At 34.8% G+C, this 21,055-nt stretch overlaps 1 protein-coding gene across 1 annotated transcript in view; it reads right to left on the bottom strand.

The window, feature by feature from the left end:
- LOC106161264 (uncharacterized) overlaps nucleotides 1–21,055 on the bottom strand; it is a 298,900-nt gene that overhangs the window by 123,236 nt on the left and 154,609 nt on the right. Inside the window, exons 128-143 of the mRNA XM_087004995.1 lie at nucleotides 20,806–20,945; nucleotides 20,451–20,594; nucleotides 19,945–20,124; nucleotides 18,761–18,799; nucleotides 16,986–17,083; nucleotides 16,585–16,661; nucleotides 15,998–16,164; nucleotides 15,657–15,771; nucleotides 15,145–15,329; nucleotides 11,701–11,815; nucleotides 11,311–11,483; nucleotides 10,524–10,635; nucleotides 9,782–10,297; nucleotides 9,160–9,337; nucleotides 8,672–8,872; nucleotides 8,001–8,259 (exon numbers count right to left, since the gene is read on the bottom strand). Coding sequence (XP_086861121.1) covers nucleotides 8,001–8,259; nucleotides 8,672–8,872; nucleotides 9,160–9,337; nucleotides 9,782–10,297; nucleotides 10,524–10,635; nucleotides 11,311–11,483; nucleotides 11,701–11,815; nucleotides 15,145–15,329; nucleotides 15,657–15,771; nucleotides 15,998–16,164; nucleotides 16,585–16,661; nucleotides 16,986–17,083; nucleotides 18,761–18,799; nucleotides 19,945–20,124; nucleotides 20,451–20,594; nucleotides 20,806–20,945 — 2,699 coding nt within the window. The remainder of the gene's footprint in view (nucleotides 1–8,000; nucleotides 8,260–8,671; nucleotides 8,873–9,159; nucleotides 9,338–9,781; nucleotides 10,298–10,523; nucleotides 10,636–11,310; nucleotides 11,484–11,700; nucleotides 11,816–15,144; nucleotides 15,330–15,656; nucleotides 15,772–15,997; nucleotides 16,165–16,584; nucleotides 16,662–16,985; nucleotides 17,084–18,760; nucleotides 18,800–19,944; nucleotides 20,125–20,450; nucleotides 20,595–20,805; nucleotides 20,946–21,055) is intronic.

Below are 21,055 nucleotides of genomic sequence, written 5' to 3'. Positions count from 1 at the left end.
GGAAAGAATATCATGCAACATAAGAATATAAATTGAAGATATTGCCAATAAACTTCAAGTTTGTACACACATGCAATATCAAACAAAAACTTAATTTCATTAAAAAAGCTACCGAGTTTTATACATGTGCAATGAATCATATTGAATGCCATGCTGATCACCTACAAGGCTGTAATTAACTTTTAAGAATAGTTGCAAAGGCATTTATTGTTCCGTCAACTGTGCAGAATTCTGTTTTTTATGCACTACTCATGGGCAAAATTTTCTTAAAATGTACAAGGTTTTAAAACTAAAATTATTAAAGGTTTAAAGGGAGAAAGGATAATTTAATAAGTTAATTTAATAAGTTTCAAATCGAGGAGAATATTATCCACGTACCAACGTAAGATCTTCAATTCAAAGAAGTGATTTTACTAACAAAAGGATTTTAAAAATTTCTCATTATCACTTGATTTTTCTCTAGAGGGTTTACTTTTTTAATTTTGTGATTAACAAACATGGAGGAAAGATGCACATCCTTTCTAAATAATATTTAAAAGTATTTATTATTAGCATGGGTTTGCATATATTTTCATTCTCCCACAAATATCAATTTATTAGTTCCTTTTAAGGTCACTTGAAAGGGATAAGAACCATTCGTAAGATATCCATATTTCACAATAAATACATTGTAAACAACTCATAGAAATATTATAAATTCTATTTTACCACCAAAATGCAGTTAACACAATTATTTTGGAATTTGTGTTTGCTATCACATCACATGACCTCCATAGTTGGCTACACTCTGTAATGATCTCTTAAGAGATTATATTAAAAAAAAAAAAAAAAAAAAACAGGGACTTACTTAGTTTGAATGTAGGAATGGATTCATTTACCATTGGTAAGTTTGGAAAAATTGTCCTTTACACCACGCAAATTCATTTTTTGGCCAAAATAAACAGTTGTTATCACTTAAAAATAAATCTATATGCAGTTTATTGATGTTGGGGTGGGGGTAGGGGGTGGAAAGAGTATGTCAAATGGGATTCAAATGGATATTTCATCATGAAACTCACCTTGTCTAGATACTGATCATCTATAGCTCTATAAACTGCCTCCTGTGATCACACTGTTTGCAGAAGATAGGGGTTAGAACACACTAGTGACATTCTACCACTGAAGTTTATTGCAATGGGAACAGTGCAACATCAAGATGCATTATGAAACTATCATTACCCCAAGAATCAGATCCACAGTGTGCCAATTTCTTCATTTTAACATAAGGAAATTTGACAGTGAAGAAGCTGACCAACTTTGGATCTAAAACCAATGGTATAATTGTGTTGTGGTGAGAATTGTGACAGTTGTGCTGACAGTAACACAATCTTACTACTTTCTTTTTCTTCTCTAAATATTGAAGTTCTGTTTGTAACTTAGTTTGTGATAATGCACGTCTTGTTTGTTTTGAATATTGGTAAAATTTGCTGTTTTTTTAAAAGAAATAGTGAAATAAGAAAAATGTTGAAACAGGCATGGTTAAAAAACCAATGTGATCTGGTCAGCAATAAAGGTGTTGAATAATCCCAAGGCTAAAAAGATATGGGTCATACGGCTGTTTTCATTAGAACCATAAACATTTAAACTTTTGCCATTCTAGGACATTGGGGGAATAGATAATGGAACAATGGCTACAGATGCTTTATAATAGTAAAATAAGTCTTGAAATTAGCAACTTGATACAACAAAGTCCTTTCAACTAGTTCACTACTGAGGCAGTAAGTATTCTTGTTTTCTAATTCAATTTAGATTATTTAAATCATCATACCTCTCAATTCAATATTTTATTATCGAAACCAATTTCTGTTGGCACTTCTCATGACTATATGATGTTTATAAATAGTTGCTTAATTGAAGGGTTGTTAACTTCAGTTTACAATATAATATCATAAAGATGTATTTAATAAATTGGGATGAAGGTTTATGAAATTGATGGTTTACTATGACCAAACTAGATTGAAAATTGGGAATACTTGGGTTAGTACACACTATTGGTGCATTGGATCTGCTACAAGTTTCAGTGATTGAAGAAAGTGGATTGTTAACGATTAACAATAGCCTATGATTTCAAACAATGACAAAAAGGAATTGTATGCAAGAGTTAAGGCCAAAAGAAAAAAATCAGAGAAAGCCATTTAATAGTCTTTCCAAATTTCCCTTAAAATAAATCTTTCACCTGCTAACTCAAATATCTTTTGTTTGACATTTCTTATGAGTTTCACTTACATTCTTGCTTTTATATAAATGACAAATTGTAAATCCAAACGAATAGTGCTTGAATAAAAGTAATCGTTCTGAATTATAGTAAACGATTAAAATGCATATTTTTAATTTTTACAAAAAATTCTTTTCACCGAAATTTCAGGTGTTTACTCTGTAAGATATATTAAGGTCAGGAGTTTTGAAAAGTTATCAGAAAAACCAGGCTAATATAATGATGTCTGCCTTTTGTATTCAATCTACTTTGTCACAATGACTTTTGCTTATGAAATATGTGTAAGGTGTTATCTTACCTTGAGATTTATCAGTTTAAACTATATCATTTTCATTTTCAAATGCAGTGCTTAGAGCTTAGAGCAGACAGCAAAATTTAAAGTCAGTTCTTGACAAAAAAAAAAAAAAAAAAATCATTGCCTTCTTAACTCATGTCTTTTGATCTTTATTTCATATCAAGTAATTGTAAATTGTGTTATAAGAAAAGAGAAAAGATCAGTCCAAACAGCTAAATTCTACAAAACAGGCGAGCTGATAGGGGGTGTGTGACAGAAATGGTTTCATCAAAACTCTTAGTAAGCTAGACTACTCTATTAAGAATATCAAATGCAGGGATAGAGAAATGCAAATTCTTATAACTTCATGAAAAACATGCACATGCTGTATGCATCATACTATTTAAATGAACACAAAAACTTCAAAATTCATCATTCTGTAATACCCCATTGAACATGAAATAAAAACAGCTTATTTGTTTATATTCCTTTATTTTAAAGTAATGAAATATTTTTATTTTTGAGTAAATGAATAAGCTTTATTTATACAAGTATAAAAAGTCCTGAACTCTTTATTGCAAATAACAAAATGGTCCCGAAGAATGGAAATCTCTTCGTAGAAATATATCATTTAAAATGGAATGAATTTAAACAGCATTTCGTACTAGTTTAAATATCTTAACAAATATATAATTAAATTTTGGTCCCTATATCTTATTGTTGTATGCTAAGTACGTACAGATGATAACAAGCAGAATCTCCATACTTAATCTATTTTGCTGAAAGTATAACTAAGAGCATCATAATAATGACATACAAAATTTAAAACACTAGAATACTACTAGTATATGAAATTCAGTGCACTTGAATATCATTACCAATTAACTTGTGTACATGAGTATCAAAAGGTAAATGCACAAACACAAACATACAACATTCTGTGCTAGTCATAAGATGGTTTCCTGCTGATCATATAACAGTAAATGTGGACTTGTACTAACTAATGGAGTGTCCCTCAACTGATTTGAACTCAAATCAGTAAGTGGCTTGTCATTCTGATTCGTCACATTTGTCCTCGATTTATCGCTCCCTGTGCTGTCATTACCATGATTGTTCTTCCTGTTTCTTAAGTCACTACTCTCTGTTCCACCATTGCAGTTTGAATTGTCAGAGAAGGTAGTGATATTTGAATTCTCTACACCATCTCTGTCATTGCTCACAGTATCTTTACTATGGCTCTCATGAGAGTCCAAGTCAGACAGTGCATCAGCCACTTCATTTACCCATGACTGAACTCTGTCTTTTCTATCTGTTCTACTAGTTTGTAAATTGGACTCATCTAAAAAGTCAAAATCATTATCTATTTCTTCAGCAAAGTTAAGCTGAGGAGTCTCCATTTGTTCAGTTGTTTCATTTGAGCATGTCAATCCATTATGCACATCATTTGGTCTCTGTGCCATTTCATCAGGAAAGTCCCATTCCCCTGGGTCAGGGTTTTCTACTGTTTGCTGAGACAGAGTCTCTCTTGACTGCAGGAATGCAACTGGTTTAAGTTCTGGTTCACCCTCAGTCCCAACATCTGACGTGTCTGCTGAAACATGGCCTGACAGAGCACCTTTATTTTTGGCTTCCTCTTCCTCAAACATTTTTAAAACGTCTTTCAGTTGCTTTCTAGCCTTGAAGACCTTAACTCTGGCTGGCTGTCTGGGTGACTTTCGACTAATTGGGGATTGTGTGTTGGAAGTGGAGTCTTTGGAATGTGGTGCTATCTTCTGTAGAAGAGATAACTCTTCAGCAGACATTTCATCTGAGCCAATAGTGACAGGTTCCTGCACCGGGATTAAAGCATCAGGACTTACTTTTTCATCCCTTTCCTGTTGCTGTTGAGTTTGACCTGTAGATTCAATAGGTCTGAAGTGTTTCATACTAATGTGTTCTTTCAGCTGATCATCACATTCTTCTACAAGGTCCCTTTCTTGTTCTTCCTCATCTTCCTCCGTTATCTTCTCAATTTTACGTTGAATTGTAAAAGAAGGTTCAGCCTCATAACTACCACAAGAGGAAGAGGAGTCAGACTCAGACTCTGAATCAACTACATTTTCCTTAACATCATCATCAATTTCAAACATGGGTGGTTGAGAAACAGCACCACTTTTTTTCACCCTCCCAGCCCTCAAACCTTTCCCATCTGGTACAGTAATCACAGTGAAATTGGTGTCATAGCTTTTTCCTGGTGACGGCTCCTGTTTTCTTATAGTTAACTCCAGGGTATCTTGCTGATAATTTGATGAGGAACTTTCCTCATGAAATTCCACCTTTGATTCTTTGTCTGACAATCTGACTGAGATTCCTCTGTTATCGATGGTTACCACAGTAGATTCATCCTCCATCATCTCTAATATAGCTAATGGATCATCTGATTCAGCTGAAGGTAAATTCACTTCATTCAATGCAATAGAGAGCTCATTTCTCCTCACACTTGCACTGGTTTCCAAGACTGTTTCATGACTTTTATCTAGACCACTTGTGGTACCATGTTTGTATTGAGAATTGTCATCTGTAGATGTGTGGAGAATATTGTTTTCTTTCCACAAAGTTTGTTTGTCTTTGTGTTTATTTTCTCCCCTTGAAACAGGTGATAGAGGTTTGATGGGAGAATGTTTTCTTTGGGTGTAAGTGACTTTGATCTCCTCCTCCACAATCTCTTCCTCCTCCTCTTCCACTGGCCCTTGTGTTGTAACATCAAGCCAAGGTGAAGAAGATAAGGTTGTATTTTTTCTATGACGCCCATATTCATGAATATCAAATGAAAGTGTCTCTTCAGTATATGTATCTGCCTGCATGGGCCATGACTTTCCTTCTTTCACTGTATCTGCAGATGTTCCACTAGACTCACTGCCATCTGATTCAGCAGTTTCCTGACGCTGGGGCAAGTTCATTTTCTCAGTCTCTTTTAAGGAACCTTTATCATCAGCAGCTTTATGTTGTAGAGCTGCTCCAATAATGTCTTTCAGTGGAAACAGTTTTTCTTTAGTTGGAGAAGTGTTCATAACCACAACTTCTGGTGAATGTCCAATGACTCGAATTGGACCCAGCTGACGTGGTCGATTAGTAGAATCTAGAGTTGGAGGAACAAAGATTGATTCAGTTTGAATCTGTAGACTTGGTTGTTCATCAGGTTGGGAATTATCTAGTGCTTCATTGTCTTGAATTTCCTCTTCATGGTTAACCTCAGAACATCCATCATTGGCATCATCACTTTGAACCTGCATAGCTGCTTCTTTCTGTAGGTGGACATGGACAAGAGGTACTAACCCTTCAAAACTCATTGCTTTGGCCTCCCTAGATTCCTGGGTCACACTACTGATGTTAAACTCAGAACGCATCATTTGTGGTGACACCTGTTGTCTGGAGACTTCGTGTATGATAAGGACCCCAGCAGATAGGTCTGTTTCTGGTGATTGCACTGGTTCTTTCTCCACCACTGTTGCCATGGATGCAGCACTGGTTTCTAGGTCACTGTCAGACGATTCTGCTGAGTCATAGTCTGGAAGCTGTGGCTCACCAAGAGGTTCAGCATCAGATTCAGAGCTTGCTCTACTTCCTCTATGCTGCCTTTCATCTCCATCTTCCCAGTCTAACTGTTTATCTTTTAAATCATCATACACAAATACTTCTTGTGCACAATCATAGATCTCATAATCAGCAGATGTGGTTGAGAGTTCTGAAGTTGTTCTTCCATAAGGTCTAAGCCTTTCATAGTAATTTTCTGGAGATTGACTAGGAACAATGTGCTCATAGTAATGTTCTAGAGCACTGGGTCGCCTTTCATCATCATCCATATCTGGCACATCATCTTCAAAGCTTTTGGAATCATCAAAATCATCATCACTGGTGAGATCAGTGTTGCTGTCATCACCACCACCAATGCTGGGTGTTTTCTTGGATTCTGTATCATCCTCTTCATGGGAAAGTTCTTCCACCACATCTAAGGAAGTACGGGAAGGAATCATTGACATGTAAAAACCCTGAAACTCTTTAGAGTTCACCAAAACCTCTTTACGCACAGCCTCAGGGCTATCTAAATCTACACTTGAGTCAGACATACACACATCTAGCTCGCGGTTATCACCACCAGTAGTAGCAGCAACAGCAGCAGCAGTAGCAGCCCTAGAAGCCTTTCCCTTATCAGCTCTACTGCTTGTTTCAATTGTCAGTGGACGTGTTATGTAAGAAAGCTCCTGCGCCACTTGATCTTCCTTTATACCCCTTATTACTGGAATAATATTTGGCTCTTGAACCTCCACATCCTTATTTGGCATGCCACCAGATGTTAAATCACATAAGTCCATACTTGTGTTGAGATTTAAATCAAACACCAGCGGCTCCTGATAGCATGCTGCGTTACCATCAACCTCATCAGTGGCACCACCTGGTATTGGTTAAAGAAACAAAACCCGCACATTTATATAGCTGCAACCAAACTGCATTTTGACTGAGCAGTTACTACCGCCACCTTGCCTGCCTGGTGCTGTTATGTACCGCCTATCATCCCCTTGTTCTGGCTTATTTTGTTATGCTTTTTCTATGTCATAAAGTAACTATTTTACTTTCAAAGAATAACCAAGCATGCCTTTTTATGTTAAACAAGTTAACAGCAGAAGGTAGTAGTTTTTAAGCGGTTAGTAACTGCTAGCTGGGTTTATCAATTACTAAAGAATAAACTAAGCAAAATCTGATAAGATGGCTTAAGCAACACAGTTAGTAGTATTACTCTAAACTATTAAGCATTATGGTTAAGCTTTCCATCAATGATTCAAACTAGCATAAATCTGGTCTTTTTGTTAAATAGATTATCAGAATAAACACCATGCTATACTGTGCTCTGAAGAAAGGATGATATGGCAGCACACTGGCATGCTTTAAAATACAAAAACAAATTTGAGTTCTCGAATCATGACAATTTTGTCCTTTATCTCGAATCAGCCAATTTTTCCTTTATAGAGCAAACATGATGGTTCTTCTGATGTCACTTACCTTAGCAAAGCAGCTGTTATTTATGTTAATCTCCTGATTATTAAGTATATTCTACTCCCTGATTCCCATGCTTTTATGATCAATGTTCTGTTAATCATTGTGAATCAACCTCATGCATTTTAGCATGCTTTATTTCTTATGTACTTACCACCACCATATATCTACATCCTAGCTCAATTATCTTGCTTAATACTGTTTGGTCCTTTTTAATCATCACTCACTTATTCTTTAAATTAAACATTTGTGCAGTTTAGAGACCAATGATTCATCATAATACATACTGAGGATTATTAATTGTTTGATGACAAGATTTTACTACACAGGACATTCATATTAACCTTGTAAAATGTTTAAGACAACTTCCAAACTGCACAAACTTTGCTTATTGAAAAGACACAAAAACTGTCATTGACTTAAACAGAGTTACACTCCTACCTTCTACCACCAGGTTAGCCCTGGAAACAAGGTCCCCAAACTTGCAGGTGACCTGTCCACTGTCCTGTGGCCGAACATTACTGATGGTCAACTTGTGTGTCTGGCCATCCACCTGGACTTCAAACTTGGGGCTAGGGGCTACCTCATTATCATCAATGTACCACTGGACTGCAGCATTTTGAACTGTGACCGCACATTCAAACTGAGCCACCCCCTTCTCTTTGACAGTGACATCTTCCAGTTCCTTAATGAATTCCCACTATAACAGAGCACATTTAATTCAGCAAAAATTTCGAAATATAAGATGGCTCTCAATTTGAAACTTTTATAATCTTTATGTAAAAGGTCAAAATAATATTCATAAATTCAACAAATAAAACTGATACCATAATAACATAAGAACCTAGAAAAATAAAAACAAAAATTGTTGGCATAAAATTAAAATTGTCAAAACACATAAGTATTAACTACATGAGAAAAGAACAGCTGAGATTTACATATTACAAAAAAAAAAAAAAAAAAAAAAAAAAAAAGAAAAAAACAATGCACAAAAGCAAAACAGTGAAATATGATTAGCCTTAAACATAATTAAAAAAACAAAATATGCAAAAAAATGACAAGTTTTCAACCTTCAAGTTGAAATATACCAAAATCTAGATCTAATATATTACCGTGACTTTAGGAATTTCTAGAGTGATTGCCTCTTCTTCCTGAGTTGTGACCTCTTTGGGTTTCCTCTCATATTTTTCCTTCTCCTCCTCCTTTGGTTCAGAGGGAGCTTTCTCTGGCTTTACCTTCTCTGGCATTGGCTCCAACTCCACTTTCTCACGCTCAGGAAGCTGAACTGTGATGTCTTCAGGTTTGTATTCAACCTGGACAAGTAATATTTTCATATGATATATTTACCTATTAAAATACATTTCTAATTCTAACAGATATTTCTGGGATTTTCAAAAAATATTTCTACATAAATATATTAAAAATATTTATTTTTATCCAATGTAAATATATGGCCTAGTACACATATTAATTCTTTTTTTTTTGTAATCTTTTTGGGACATAAATTATTTATAAATTTTTGTGTACAACAATTTTTTTTATATTTTACGTTTAAAACATTCCATTTTATTGTTCTAGCTAATACTTTAACGTTACTTACCTCCTCTGGCTTTTCCTTCTCCTCCTCCTCTTCCTCTTTCTCCTCTGATGAGACATGGCGAAGGGGCACTGTCACACCCTCGTCCTCAGCACCCTGTTCTTCTGGGGATTGAGTAGGTTTGAGCTGGACTTGCCAGTCTATTTCCTCCACTTCTGGACCAGTGACTTCCTCAGTTGAGCTTCAAAAGTGATAAGCAATGTATTGTGTATTTATCATGATCTGAAGCATATTAACATATTTCTGGGTCATTCTTTTTTATAAACCCTGTTAGCATTTTTTTTATCTTGCACCACATACACCACTGCATAGTGGATGAAAATAACTAAAATAAAACCCTTCTGAGATTATTAAAACAATCTTATTTCTGGCAGAATAGACATTTTGAGTATCTATTTCACTATGGGGTCACTGGTTTTCCAGAAGGAAAACAGAATCAAAGGTCTACTCCCCCAAAGGAACATGGAATCAAAGGTCCACTCTCCCAGAGGCAAATCAGAGCAGGCATGGATGGATCTTATAAGTGGCCTATGCTCCAAGATGCATAGAAGGTAAAGTAAGTAAATCTTAAACAATTATTTGGGGAAAGCTACTACGAAAATTGCCAAACGATAACACTACTTACATATGTTTGAGCTGAGCCCTCCAGTCTTCCATAGCCTCTGAGTCATCGGTGACAATTAGAGTAGCTGAGCACTCTTCAACTCCCTTATCATTCTTTAGTGTGACAGTATATGTCCCAGCATCTTTACTGGTAATACTTTCAATCTCCAAGACTTGTTCATCAGTCTCCTCATCACGGTAAACCTTCACTTTGCCTCCATGAGTAAACTTCTTCCATTTTCCTTTAGACCACTGCACAGTGGGCATGGGCTCACCATCAATTCTGCAACGGAAGACAGCAGTGCTGCCCTCCATGACAGTGCACTTGATGGGTTTTTGAACAAAAGATGGCGCTCTGCCTTCCACTGTTAGCTTACACTCAGCTGAGACATCGCCACCATTGTTCTTGGCCACAACTTTCACTGGTCCCATCTTGTCTGGCATGCAGTCATCAATGGTGAGAGTAAAAGTGTTATCCTTCTTAATGAAGTCAGTGTGAATTGTCTCACTGGGCTGTAGTTCTTGGTCATTTAGGAACCTGAAGTGAAGGTATTATGCCAGTTATTTACTGTAGGAAATTGTTGGAACAGAGAGGCAGGATTAAAATTCTGGACAGGCATGAAAATATGTAATAATAATGAACTTGCTGCTTTGAGGAAATTATCAACAGGTGCATGGTAATATGAAAGGCAAGTAAAAAACTCAAACACTTTAAGTTAATATTATTTATAATCATGCATAATCGATTTTGTAACAGAACTGACCAAGTAACAGTAGGTACTGGTGTGCCAGTAATTTTGCTGGTAAACTTGGCTGTTCCATGTTCTGGCACTGTGGTATCTTTTGGTTTCTCAATGATCTTTGCTGGTTTCACAGCTGAAAGAAAAAGAACTCCTTACTATATATTGTCATTCATTTTGGAAATTCACTCTTGATCATGACATTAAATATTTACTTCTGCCAAGGAGGTTATGTTTTCACCCCTGTTTGTTTGTTTGTTTGTTTGTCTGTCATCAACATAACTCAAAAAGTTATGGACTGATTTTGATGAAATTTTCAGGAACTGTCACAAAAGGGCCAAGGAAGAGATGATTAGTTTTTGGTGGTGATCCGGATCAATAATCAATCAATAATCAATAATAAAAAAACTAAGTTATGGTCCGATTTTGATGAAATTTTCAGGAATTGTCAGAAGTAGGCCAAGGAATAGATTATTAGTTTTTGGTGGTGATCCAGATCAATAATCAATCAATAATCAAAAATCAAAAATAGCAAAAATTTAGGGGTGAAACGGCATTGGATGGAGACTTTACTGCCTTGGTTGAGGTCTGCCCTCTCTGAGTGCTTTTCTAGTTATTGGTTGTTTTATGCATAAAATAAAATTTAAAACTTCCAATTATGTTATAATATGTTTAAAGCTGGATTAATACAATGCTAGAAACTAATAAAAAGAATTCATACCAGAGCAATTAGAAGCTGATAAAAAAGGATTCAATCGCATACAGTAACCATAACATTAACAATTTACTAAAACAGAAAAAGGCAACTTACGAGTGACTCTCAATTTTGCAGTGGCAGACTGTTGTCCTGCAGGACTGGACACTTTTACGTTAATAATTCCTCCATCAGCAGTAGTAACCTTGTCCATGGTCAGTGTATGTTTGCCTTCTTCAGCAGTTATATGTATTCTATCAGATTCCACTAGCTGTGTATTACCTTTCAACCTAATAGATATGAAATATATGAATAATATTATTTTGAAAGAGAATTAGTTCAAAACACATTTCATGTCAAAATAAAATAATGGGGTTTTCCTCCACTAGCGCTTTTCTAAAATAAAAAACATTACAAATTATCTTATCCTTTCATTAGGCATCTTTTATGATTTAAGTGTTAATTTCTAACACTAACTTTTTGTATTCTTTTTTTTCTTCAACTTACCATATCACCTCAGGCTCAGGCTTGCCAGTAACTGAACACTCAAATGTTACTGTATTAAACTCAAATGTCTCAACATTCTCTGGTTGCCTGGTGATCTTAGGAGCCTCTTTCTTTACTGTAAGGTTAAAAGAAGAAAAAAATATACATATGGATCTAAAATTCTAGATGAATAATAATAATCATAATAAAAAAGATAATGCTTTCAAATATTTGCATTTGATTCACAATCACAAATATGGCGAGATTTCTTTGAGTAAATACTGATTATCAATAGATTAACCTTAACAGATATAACAATGTATTTAAAAACCAATCCAAAACATTATATTACTCCTACACAACAGTTTTCACTTTACACCATGACTAAAAAAAGTACACAACAATAGCACAATACAACACACAAAACAGTGTTAAAACATTGAGCTGATCAACCTGTACATATACCTGTGATCCTATTTGGTACGAGCAAAGTTAAAACAATGAAACAGATATGTTATGAACATCTAAAAAAGTGTACATTACAACTCAAATTAAAATCAAACCATTAAACATCTACATACATGTACATAAATAATAAATAAGTATTTTAATAATGAGACACTGTGTTAACTTACTTAAATGTAAAACACCCTGCAAACCAATATACACTATGAAAAGCCTTCAACAAATTTCGATATTCAATTTATACATGTAGGTTCCCAATGCTATGTCATTGCATATATAATACAAATGCACACTATTATAAGGTAAAGGAGCATGAGACTATGTGGTTTCCCATTGTTATCTTATGATTAAAAGTGGAATTCATAGAATTATGCAACACCTGTCTATTCAGTTTGCTCTTGATTGTTATCCCAATGTCCATCTGGACAATGTCAAAATAGGCCCCTTTGAAGGGTGGTCAAGTGAAGCATATCAAAGTACATGTCATATATACAAAAATTACATTATATGCATGTTGCATCTTGGTAGCAAGGTGTTTCCTATGTTAAGTGATTAGCATTTCAACGTTATGGATATATTATGAGTATAAATGTACATATACAGCAGAAATAAAATGATGTATAGAGATTTAAGTTGTGAGAATCTTCAGTTTAAAAACCATAGGGTTTATATCATAAAAGCAATCTGTTACAGTATGTGACTACTTGAATGGATTTTGCACATCACTTATTTTTATTTTTAAAGAAAATTTCCCCACACTTGTAACAGACTTTTTACAGACATCTACAAAAGCAAATTATACATAAAACATCAGTTCTAGTTAAGAAATGCATTCTTAACTATGAACAATAAACAATACCTACTTAAAGGGATAATAACTCTTTGTATAAGATCTATATTTCACAATCAAAACATTATGAACAACTCATAGAAATATAATATATTCTGTTGTACCACAAAAACTGCAGTTATAGCTATTATTCTGATATCTGAACTTGTCTTTAGACCGCATGACCTCCATTGATGGCTATACTCTGTTATAATCTCTTAATATATTATAAATAAAAAAAAAAGAACCTTTTTAGAAAAAAAACCAGGGACTATCTTTGAATCTAAAAATGGATTCATTAACCATTATTAAGTATGGGAAAATTGTTATTTACTCCAGGAAAATTCATTTTTTTGCCAAAACGAAGAGTTATTATCCCTTTAAATGTTTCTGATGGTTTTTATTTCTGAATCAACTAATGTTGTCATTTTAGAGTAAAATATTAATAAGTGTTATATTTCATCATAACAGCAATTTTTATTGTTATATTGAGACTTATCTCATTTGCTGGAACTCTTGAAATTATCAATTTTTCACAGCATCATAGCACATTGGTTAGTAAAAAAGCATGCGCAAAGACTTTTCCTACTCACCAATTTCTGCAGCTATAAATACAGAAAGTGCACAAAGAGTGAACACAGAGGTGAAGAAAGAGCAAGACTAGTGATACTAAGAGATGCATAATCTCAAGCCTGTTTCCAGTACACTTGTTTTGCTTAAATTAGTATGTACTATCAAACTGCACAAATCAATTATTACCCCTGTGTCCATTAGCACGTTAAACCATCACACCTGTACTAGAAATTGGCCTTAAGGGCACATTCAGAACTCAACCCTGCTTTTAAAACTGAAAAATAGTCAAACTACCTTCACCATGACGTGGCCCTCACTAGACCTTAGAAACTTATCATTATAAGCAACCTATAGGCGCATTCCCTATGAAATTCTTTCTATGTAGATCCATCCAACTCTGCATGGACTCTTGCTGAATGCATTCAGATTAAATGAATGACATTTCTACTTGAGCAGCTAGGGGGTGATAAATTTTCATGTTAGCTTGACTTTTGGAAGCTAATTCAATTAATTTTGAGAATGACCAAACGAAAATCAATGTTAATCACCCCCTAGCTGCTTAAGGAGGCATGTCATCCAGTTAATCTGACAGCATTCAGCAAGAGTACCTGCAGAGTTAGATCGATCTACATTGAACAATAGTTTCATTGGGAATGCCCCCCTTAGTCTGGCATAGTCACTCTCAGTTGTCATATTGGATTTTAACCTAGCTGGTAAGATGGTGTAAACTGACTATGACGAGGCCTGTTTGACTATTTCCAGCTTAAGCAAGGCTCTGAAGACACCTTGACCACAATACATACAGAATACTACAACTCTATCTAAGAGATTCAGAATGTTAGATGATTTAAAGAGCACTAAATCTCAACATTTCACTCCAGTGTATTACGTACTATAGTAAAAGCTCAAAACTACAATAAACTGGTAAATGTAAACCCCTATAATTGGTCTAGCAACAAAATAGCCAATATACACACTTGTGGAAAAATGTTCTGAAACTGTCAGCAGTCAGCAACAATGTAGGTTACTACCTATTACAACCTATTCACAGTGGTGAAAATTCTATTTTCTAATATCAGCAAACAGTAAAATGTGCATGTGCACCAACTATCACAATAAAACCTTGTCCCTAACATTTCACAGTACTCGCCTCCCAACATTATCCAACTCAAACAATTTACTGCCACTAATAATCTTGATCAATTAAGATGGCAGATTCTTACATTTCATCTCTTTTTCTTGGATATCAAACGGTGGAGATGTTTTAAGAAGGGAGAAAGATATCACAGGAAAGCAAAAGACTGTGAAATGTATCCTTACACAAAGTGGTCTAAGCCAGATTGGCAAAGAAATAGAAGTATAAACAAACAATTCTTCCATAAGACAAAATGCTTATAAAAGTCATGTTTGGCCTTTGCATTACCTATGCTTTGTGTGTCTGTTAAAACCATCTAATTAAAACTAAGTGCCACTGCCAGTCAGCGCACATTTTTGTGTAAATTCAACTACAAACTGTGCAAAAGGTGGTGTAGCAACAATAAAACCTTCAACCCATACTCCAGCCATAAAACGAAATGCAATACAAAGATATAACCTACCTTCAACAATCAATTCTGCAGATGTCTTCACTTCTCCAGCAGGGTTGACGGCAGTGACAGACACTGTCCCAGAATCCTTCAGGACTGCCTCATTAATTGTCATAGTAAGAACAGTCTCTTCATCAGTGGGGCGTTTGTCAAGGACAACCCTCTTGGAAGCTTCAATGGGTGTATCATTGAGCAACCTGTAAACATTTTTGGAATTGCACAAACGGACTGAATTCAACATCTAAAATCTACGAAATCATTTCTCTCCAATACTTATTCAAACAAGTCACAAACTGGTGTGGCGTGTTTGTATTCATAAATATATATATTTTTTTTGCAATAAGCCATGGTACTTTTTTGCATGTTTATCTGAAGGAGTATCACTACTTTATCAAATAAGTCTATAAAATAAAACCATTCTGAGATAAAAGGAAGAATTTACCAAACACTCTATTAAGCTCCAAATCCCTTGAGATGTTAACTGCCTCTTGCCATTCTAAAACATAACCCAAAGATTTACTCACCACGTGATCTCTGGTGTTGGTTTTCCCTTCACAGCACAGTCCATCTTGACCTGCTTGCCCTCTTTGACCACTCTCTTTTCCAGTGGACGCACAAACTCAGGAGCCTCTGGTCTCTCTGAAAAGTGAGAACCGATAAATGAACAGATAAATTCCAAACATCCCAATTGTGTTTAAACTAATAAAATTGACATTTACCATAACAAATGTTTTTTTTAAATCTATATTCACATGCAGACCATTTTCCTTGGCAATTTGCTGATTTTTTCTTAAAACTGTTCCCGGAACATCAAACTGAAACCTTGGAAAAGACTGATATCTCTTGCCATACAAAGAGCCCTTACCCTGTACTCTGACCTCTGATGTACATATGGCCTTGCCTGCAGAGTTGACTGCTGTGCATGTGTACTGTCCAGCCTGGTCAACTGTGACCTCACTGATGGTTAGAGTGCACATGTCCTCTTCATGTGAGATGGACATTACTTTGGTGGGAACAAGAGTCTTGCCAGCCCTGCCAGGAGCAAAAAAGATTACAATACTCTGTATCTATCTGATAGCCTAACTGGATATTTCTTGCAAGAAATGTTTCCAGAGCAGATTACATTGGCAATCTGGTAAACAAGCAACTATTCAAGCCTGATCGCCTGCCCATCCACCATCGATTCATCACTTAAAATGTCCTTGTAAGAAACATAAATTTATCACAAAGAAATCACTTTTACTCTGGGGTAAAATTGTGAATTTTATATATACTGTTTTTGTCATGATTTTTAAAAATAAAACATTCCTACTAAATGGTAGCATGATTACAAAATTATGTAAGAAAGTTTGGTAATTTTCAACCAATTGAAAAGATTGAGTTATTACCACAATCCATGCACAACAAAAGGCAGCAATAATATGATAGTAATGCTATAAAATCCTAGCCTACCTGTCCCATGCCACCTCTGGTCTAGGTACACCACTCACTGCACATTGCAGCTCAAGTTGATCTCCTTCCATTAGGATCTAGAATATAAAATAATACAATTTAATTTGTTAAATCCAACATAATTAAACAATACATTTGGAAAACAATTAAGATATATATAAGATGAAGAAGAAGAACTTGATATCTATGTATCACAATTTAACTTAAAATTTTCGTTTTTCAAGGGACTATTTCAATAAACTAATCATTGTTCAAAATACTAATATATTGTCACATATATATTCTACAAAGTAGCAACAATTTTAATATATTATTAAAATAATTTATGTGATAAAAATAATAATAATCCAGATGTACAATAATAGTGATAAATATTAAAAAAAAGAAAGTAACACCCTTACCACATCTTGTAAAGTCTGAGAGAACTCAGGAGCTTTGGTCTGTTCTGCATGTCTGAGTACCAATGGTGACTTGGACAGATCTTCCTCCTTCTCAGGGACTGAGGAGAGAATAAAGAAAAATTAAGAGCTACAACAAAGAGTTTCAGGTAGGCATGGGAAAAGCACAACGTTCATAATATTTGAGAGCAATGTAAGCCATAGTGTTGTATGCTCATAGCAGTGTCATGAAAATAGTGGAAAGTATCAAAAGTGTAAAGCGATGGAAAATGGAAATCAAAATGCATCATACAATTGTCCCTCAGTTTAAAAGTTTACTGTAAAGCTTTTAAAGGAAGGGACATTGAAAGAGATTAAACAAGAATAGTTCTAAATAATGCAGAATTTTATTTTATTTTATATATGTATACCAATTCAAATATATTAATATAATAAATTATTGGCCACATGACAAGATAAATAGAAAAATTGGACAGATACACACTAAAACTATCATTACAGTTCAATAATGTATAAAGATATAATTTATGTACAGAAGTCACAAGCAACCAAAAGGGTATAAGGGAAGAAAAGATTAACAAAATCCCATTAAACTAAAATGTCATTCTAACAGTATTCATTACTTCTATTCTATGTATATCTAATATGCCCGATATAATTCCCTAAATTCTAGTTTCTAACGACAAACTATCTAGCCAAAACACCTATGATGGATAACAAGAAGAAAACCAAGCTAGGATGTTGAGAAACAATTCATGCATTTAGCTAACAGTATTGTAAGCAACCAAATAAAATACATGACCGCATTCAGGGCAGTTTTTACAATATGTGTTTTTGTTTTACCCCAGCAAAAAAGCAATTGCTTAGATTTGCCAATTGCAAGCAGGTAATCCATGTGCAATCCTGTGCAAGTCTCATTCTACTCACTGCTTGACTCAAAGGGGTACAATAAAAATATATTTCTTATGTAAGGACTGAAACTGCTAAAACTGAATGCGGCCTTTGACAATTGTAGGCAAATATCAACATCTGTAGATATACATGTAAATTTCAAAAACATCTGAAAAACAAATGGTCTTTCATGCTTTTTGCTAAACAACAGCTTTTAAACAACCCAAAGAAGCAAAATATCCTTCTCAACATAACACTGTGCCCATATAAACTCTGGATAACCAGCAAAAAATATAACAAAATGATAAATAAAAATAAGAAATTAGAGCATTCAGCTTTTTAAAAATTTGAATAAATGATTTTGTTACCGACAAGGATATTTTGAGCAAATACTGTCTATAGTCGTGTTTAAACAGATCTACAAACATTCAGCTGGAATACAGTGGGGGAATGGGGTGGGGGGTAATTTCAAACAAGACAAGATGGGGGTGGGGTGCACACATGCTGCCACTCTTAGGGAGAAAACACTGCTGGAATAAAATCAACATTTATTTAGTCTCTACTGAGGTCAAAGTAGAATAAGAAAGATCAACAAGTCTACTTGCTCCCTTCGTTTTGCCATGACCTCAGCCAAATTACTAGCAAAATGTGATATCATGTGACAGCAAAGAAACCCTTTTTCATTATAATTTATGAAATTAAAAAAAAACAATATTCTAAATATGACAATTTCAGATAAAGGCGTTTCCCATATCCTGATACAGCATGATTTTTTTAACTCTTTTGCTGTCACCCTATAAGTAAAACTCATTTTGCCAGTTTGCATGCATCTATGCCACACCCTGTAGAAAAACCAAGCCAGTCTCCTTTGTAGCCTATAGGCTTACCCTTGGGTGGCACTTCTTCTAGCTCTTCACTCGGGACAGCTGTAAAGTTTAGGGGTCCAAGGTTGTAAAAAGGTTCATATGTAAACAGTGAAATTCAGAATCTTTTAGTTCAGAATACAGTTAATGCTGTGGATTTAAAAATTTCAAAAACCATCTTCCTGTGCTGACATCTTCATCTTACAATCTACAAATATTTGTGCTCCATATTTTTATAAATTTAAACAAAAAATGTCATTAAACTAATTTTTCAATGTTTCAACTATGAAACTTTTTTTCTTTTTCCAGAAAAAAAGATGTCAGATCAGTCTCAACAATGCATAAGACATTGTTACTGGATCATTCAAGAGTAGGCATTTGCTTCTGGGCATTCAAAAGTGAGATCAAGAATTTGTGCTGATACAGTTTTTATCTCACAATTTCAACATTCCAAGAGATAGTGAAATGGTATCATGGCTACATTCAAGTAATAAGGAAACTGATATGATAATATCTTAGCAACTACAGGTACAGAGAGTCTACTGCTGTTATAAATGCACGTATCAAATTCCTTTGGATATATTTCTGTGTCAGGGATGTGAACTGAGACAAAGAAAGTTGGAAGAATGATTTCTATTTCTTCTCCTTTGCATAACCTACACATGAATTCTCACTTTTTTAATTGAAGAAACATTACCAAATGCCAAATTATACATAAGATGATTGTACAATCATGTTTCTGAAAATGCCAAGACTTTGAGAGCAGGAAAAATGCACTCTGCTTCAGCCAAAAACCACTTCATACCAGTGCTAACACTGCAATTACTAATTTTCAGATACCATATATTAGGGAATTCAAGCACAATATGAATACAATAAAAATATGCAATTTGCCATCAATCCTTGATATATGGTGTCTTTCCACTTCCAAAACAACCACGATTCCTAGTACAAAGTTATTAACTCCATTTTCGAAATCAGCCACTATAACTACAAGAGCAGAGTTCACTCCTGAGAATAGCTTCTTTCACATCAGCATTAACCTGGACCAGAAAATGACTCAAGTGTGCTACATGATGTTGCTAGATGTCATAAGGTTCTTTGGTGTAATCTGGTCATCCGGCAACATCTAGCAACACAATTAAGTCTACTTCTGGTCTAAATTAGTCCTACTAAATCAAAACATTTTTGAGACATGAAGATCCTACCTTTGACAGTAAGGGGGATGGTGCAGGTTGCCTCTCCAGCAGGATTTCTAGCAGTACATGTATAATCCCCTGTGTCTTCTTTTATAGCTTGGTTGATCTCAAAACAGTACACATCTTCATACTCTTCTATGTGGTATTTGTTGGTGTCTGTGAGCTCTTCGTCTCCTTTGCTCCAAGTTACTATTTAAGGAAAAAATTTAAATACTTTTTATACAAAAAAAAAAAAAAATCTTGGGTGACAATGATCATATTTCAGCAATAAGCAAAAATTAAATCTCCCTTTTCAAGACAAGTGTGTTTTTGAAAAAAGAAACTTCCATTTCACTACCATTTTGCCCTAAAAGTTTGCTCTCAGCTAAATAAATAGCATAAACTAACATCTTTCCAGCACCAATGCAACTTAACTTCTTGTGCAGTTTTTTTTTTTAGTTTAACTAAATCAAGGAGTTGTTTGTAACAGTAAACTATTTCAGGACATAATACTTGATTCAAGGATTGCCATTTACCTTGTGGAGCAGGGGTGCCAGTGATTTTACATATAAACTCAGCCCTGTCTTTTTCATTGACAGTAAGCTGATCAGGTTTCTTCACTATTACTGGAGCAACCATCTCCTCCACTTCCTCCTCTGGAACTTCCTGGATAGGTACTTCTGCAAAAACAATAATTGTCATGCATGGAACATCATAAAAATAACAAAAAAAATATGTTTCAGCCCACTGGATATTCAGACTAGTAGGCCTAAAATTACTACCAGTCCTAATCAAATTTAATAAGTGCACAGAAACACATACAGATAATGGAAAAAACCCCTAAACTACTTAAAAAATATCCAGGTACCTCTCAAGTATATGTGTACTTACCATGTACATTAAGGTCTCCTGTGGTGGTATCTTTACCAGCCTTGTTGGTGGCCTCACAGGTGTATGTACCAGCCACATCTCTCACCACTTCTATCACCATTAAGGTGGTGGTACCATCTTCATCATAGGAGATAGTGTACCTGAAGGACATCAAGTAAGAAGTCAACATTTTTGCCATACAGATATTTAAATGGTAACTCAAAAATTTCAAATGACTCACTTATCTCAATATGTCACTGTTTTCCAGATT

The sequence above is a fragment of the Lingula anatina genome, chromosome 2, assembly GCF_051362555.1.
Source record: "Lingula anatina isolate TDL-2025a chromosome 2, LinAna3.0, whole genome shotgun sequence".
NCBI lineage: Eukaryota > Metazoa > Brachiopoda > Lingulata > Lingulida > Lingulidae > Lingula > Lingula anatina.
This window is presented reverse-complemented; position numbering and strand designations above follow the sequence as displayed.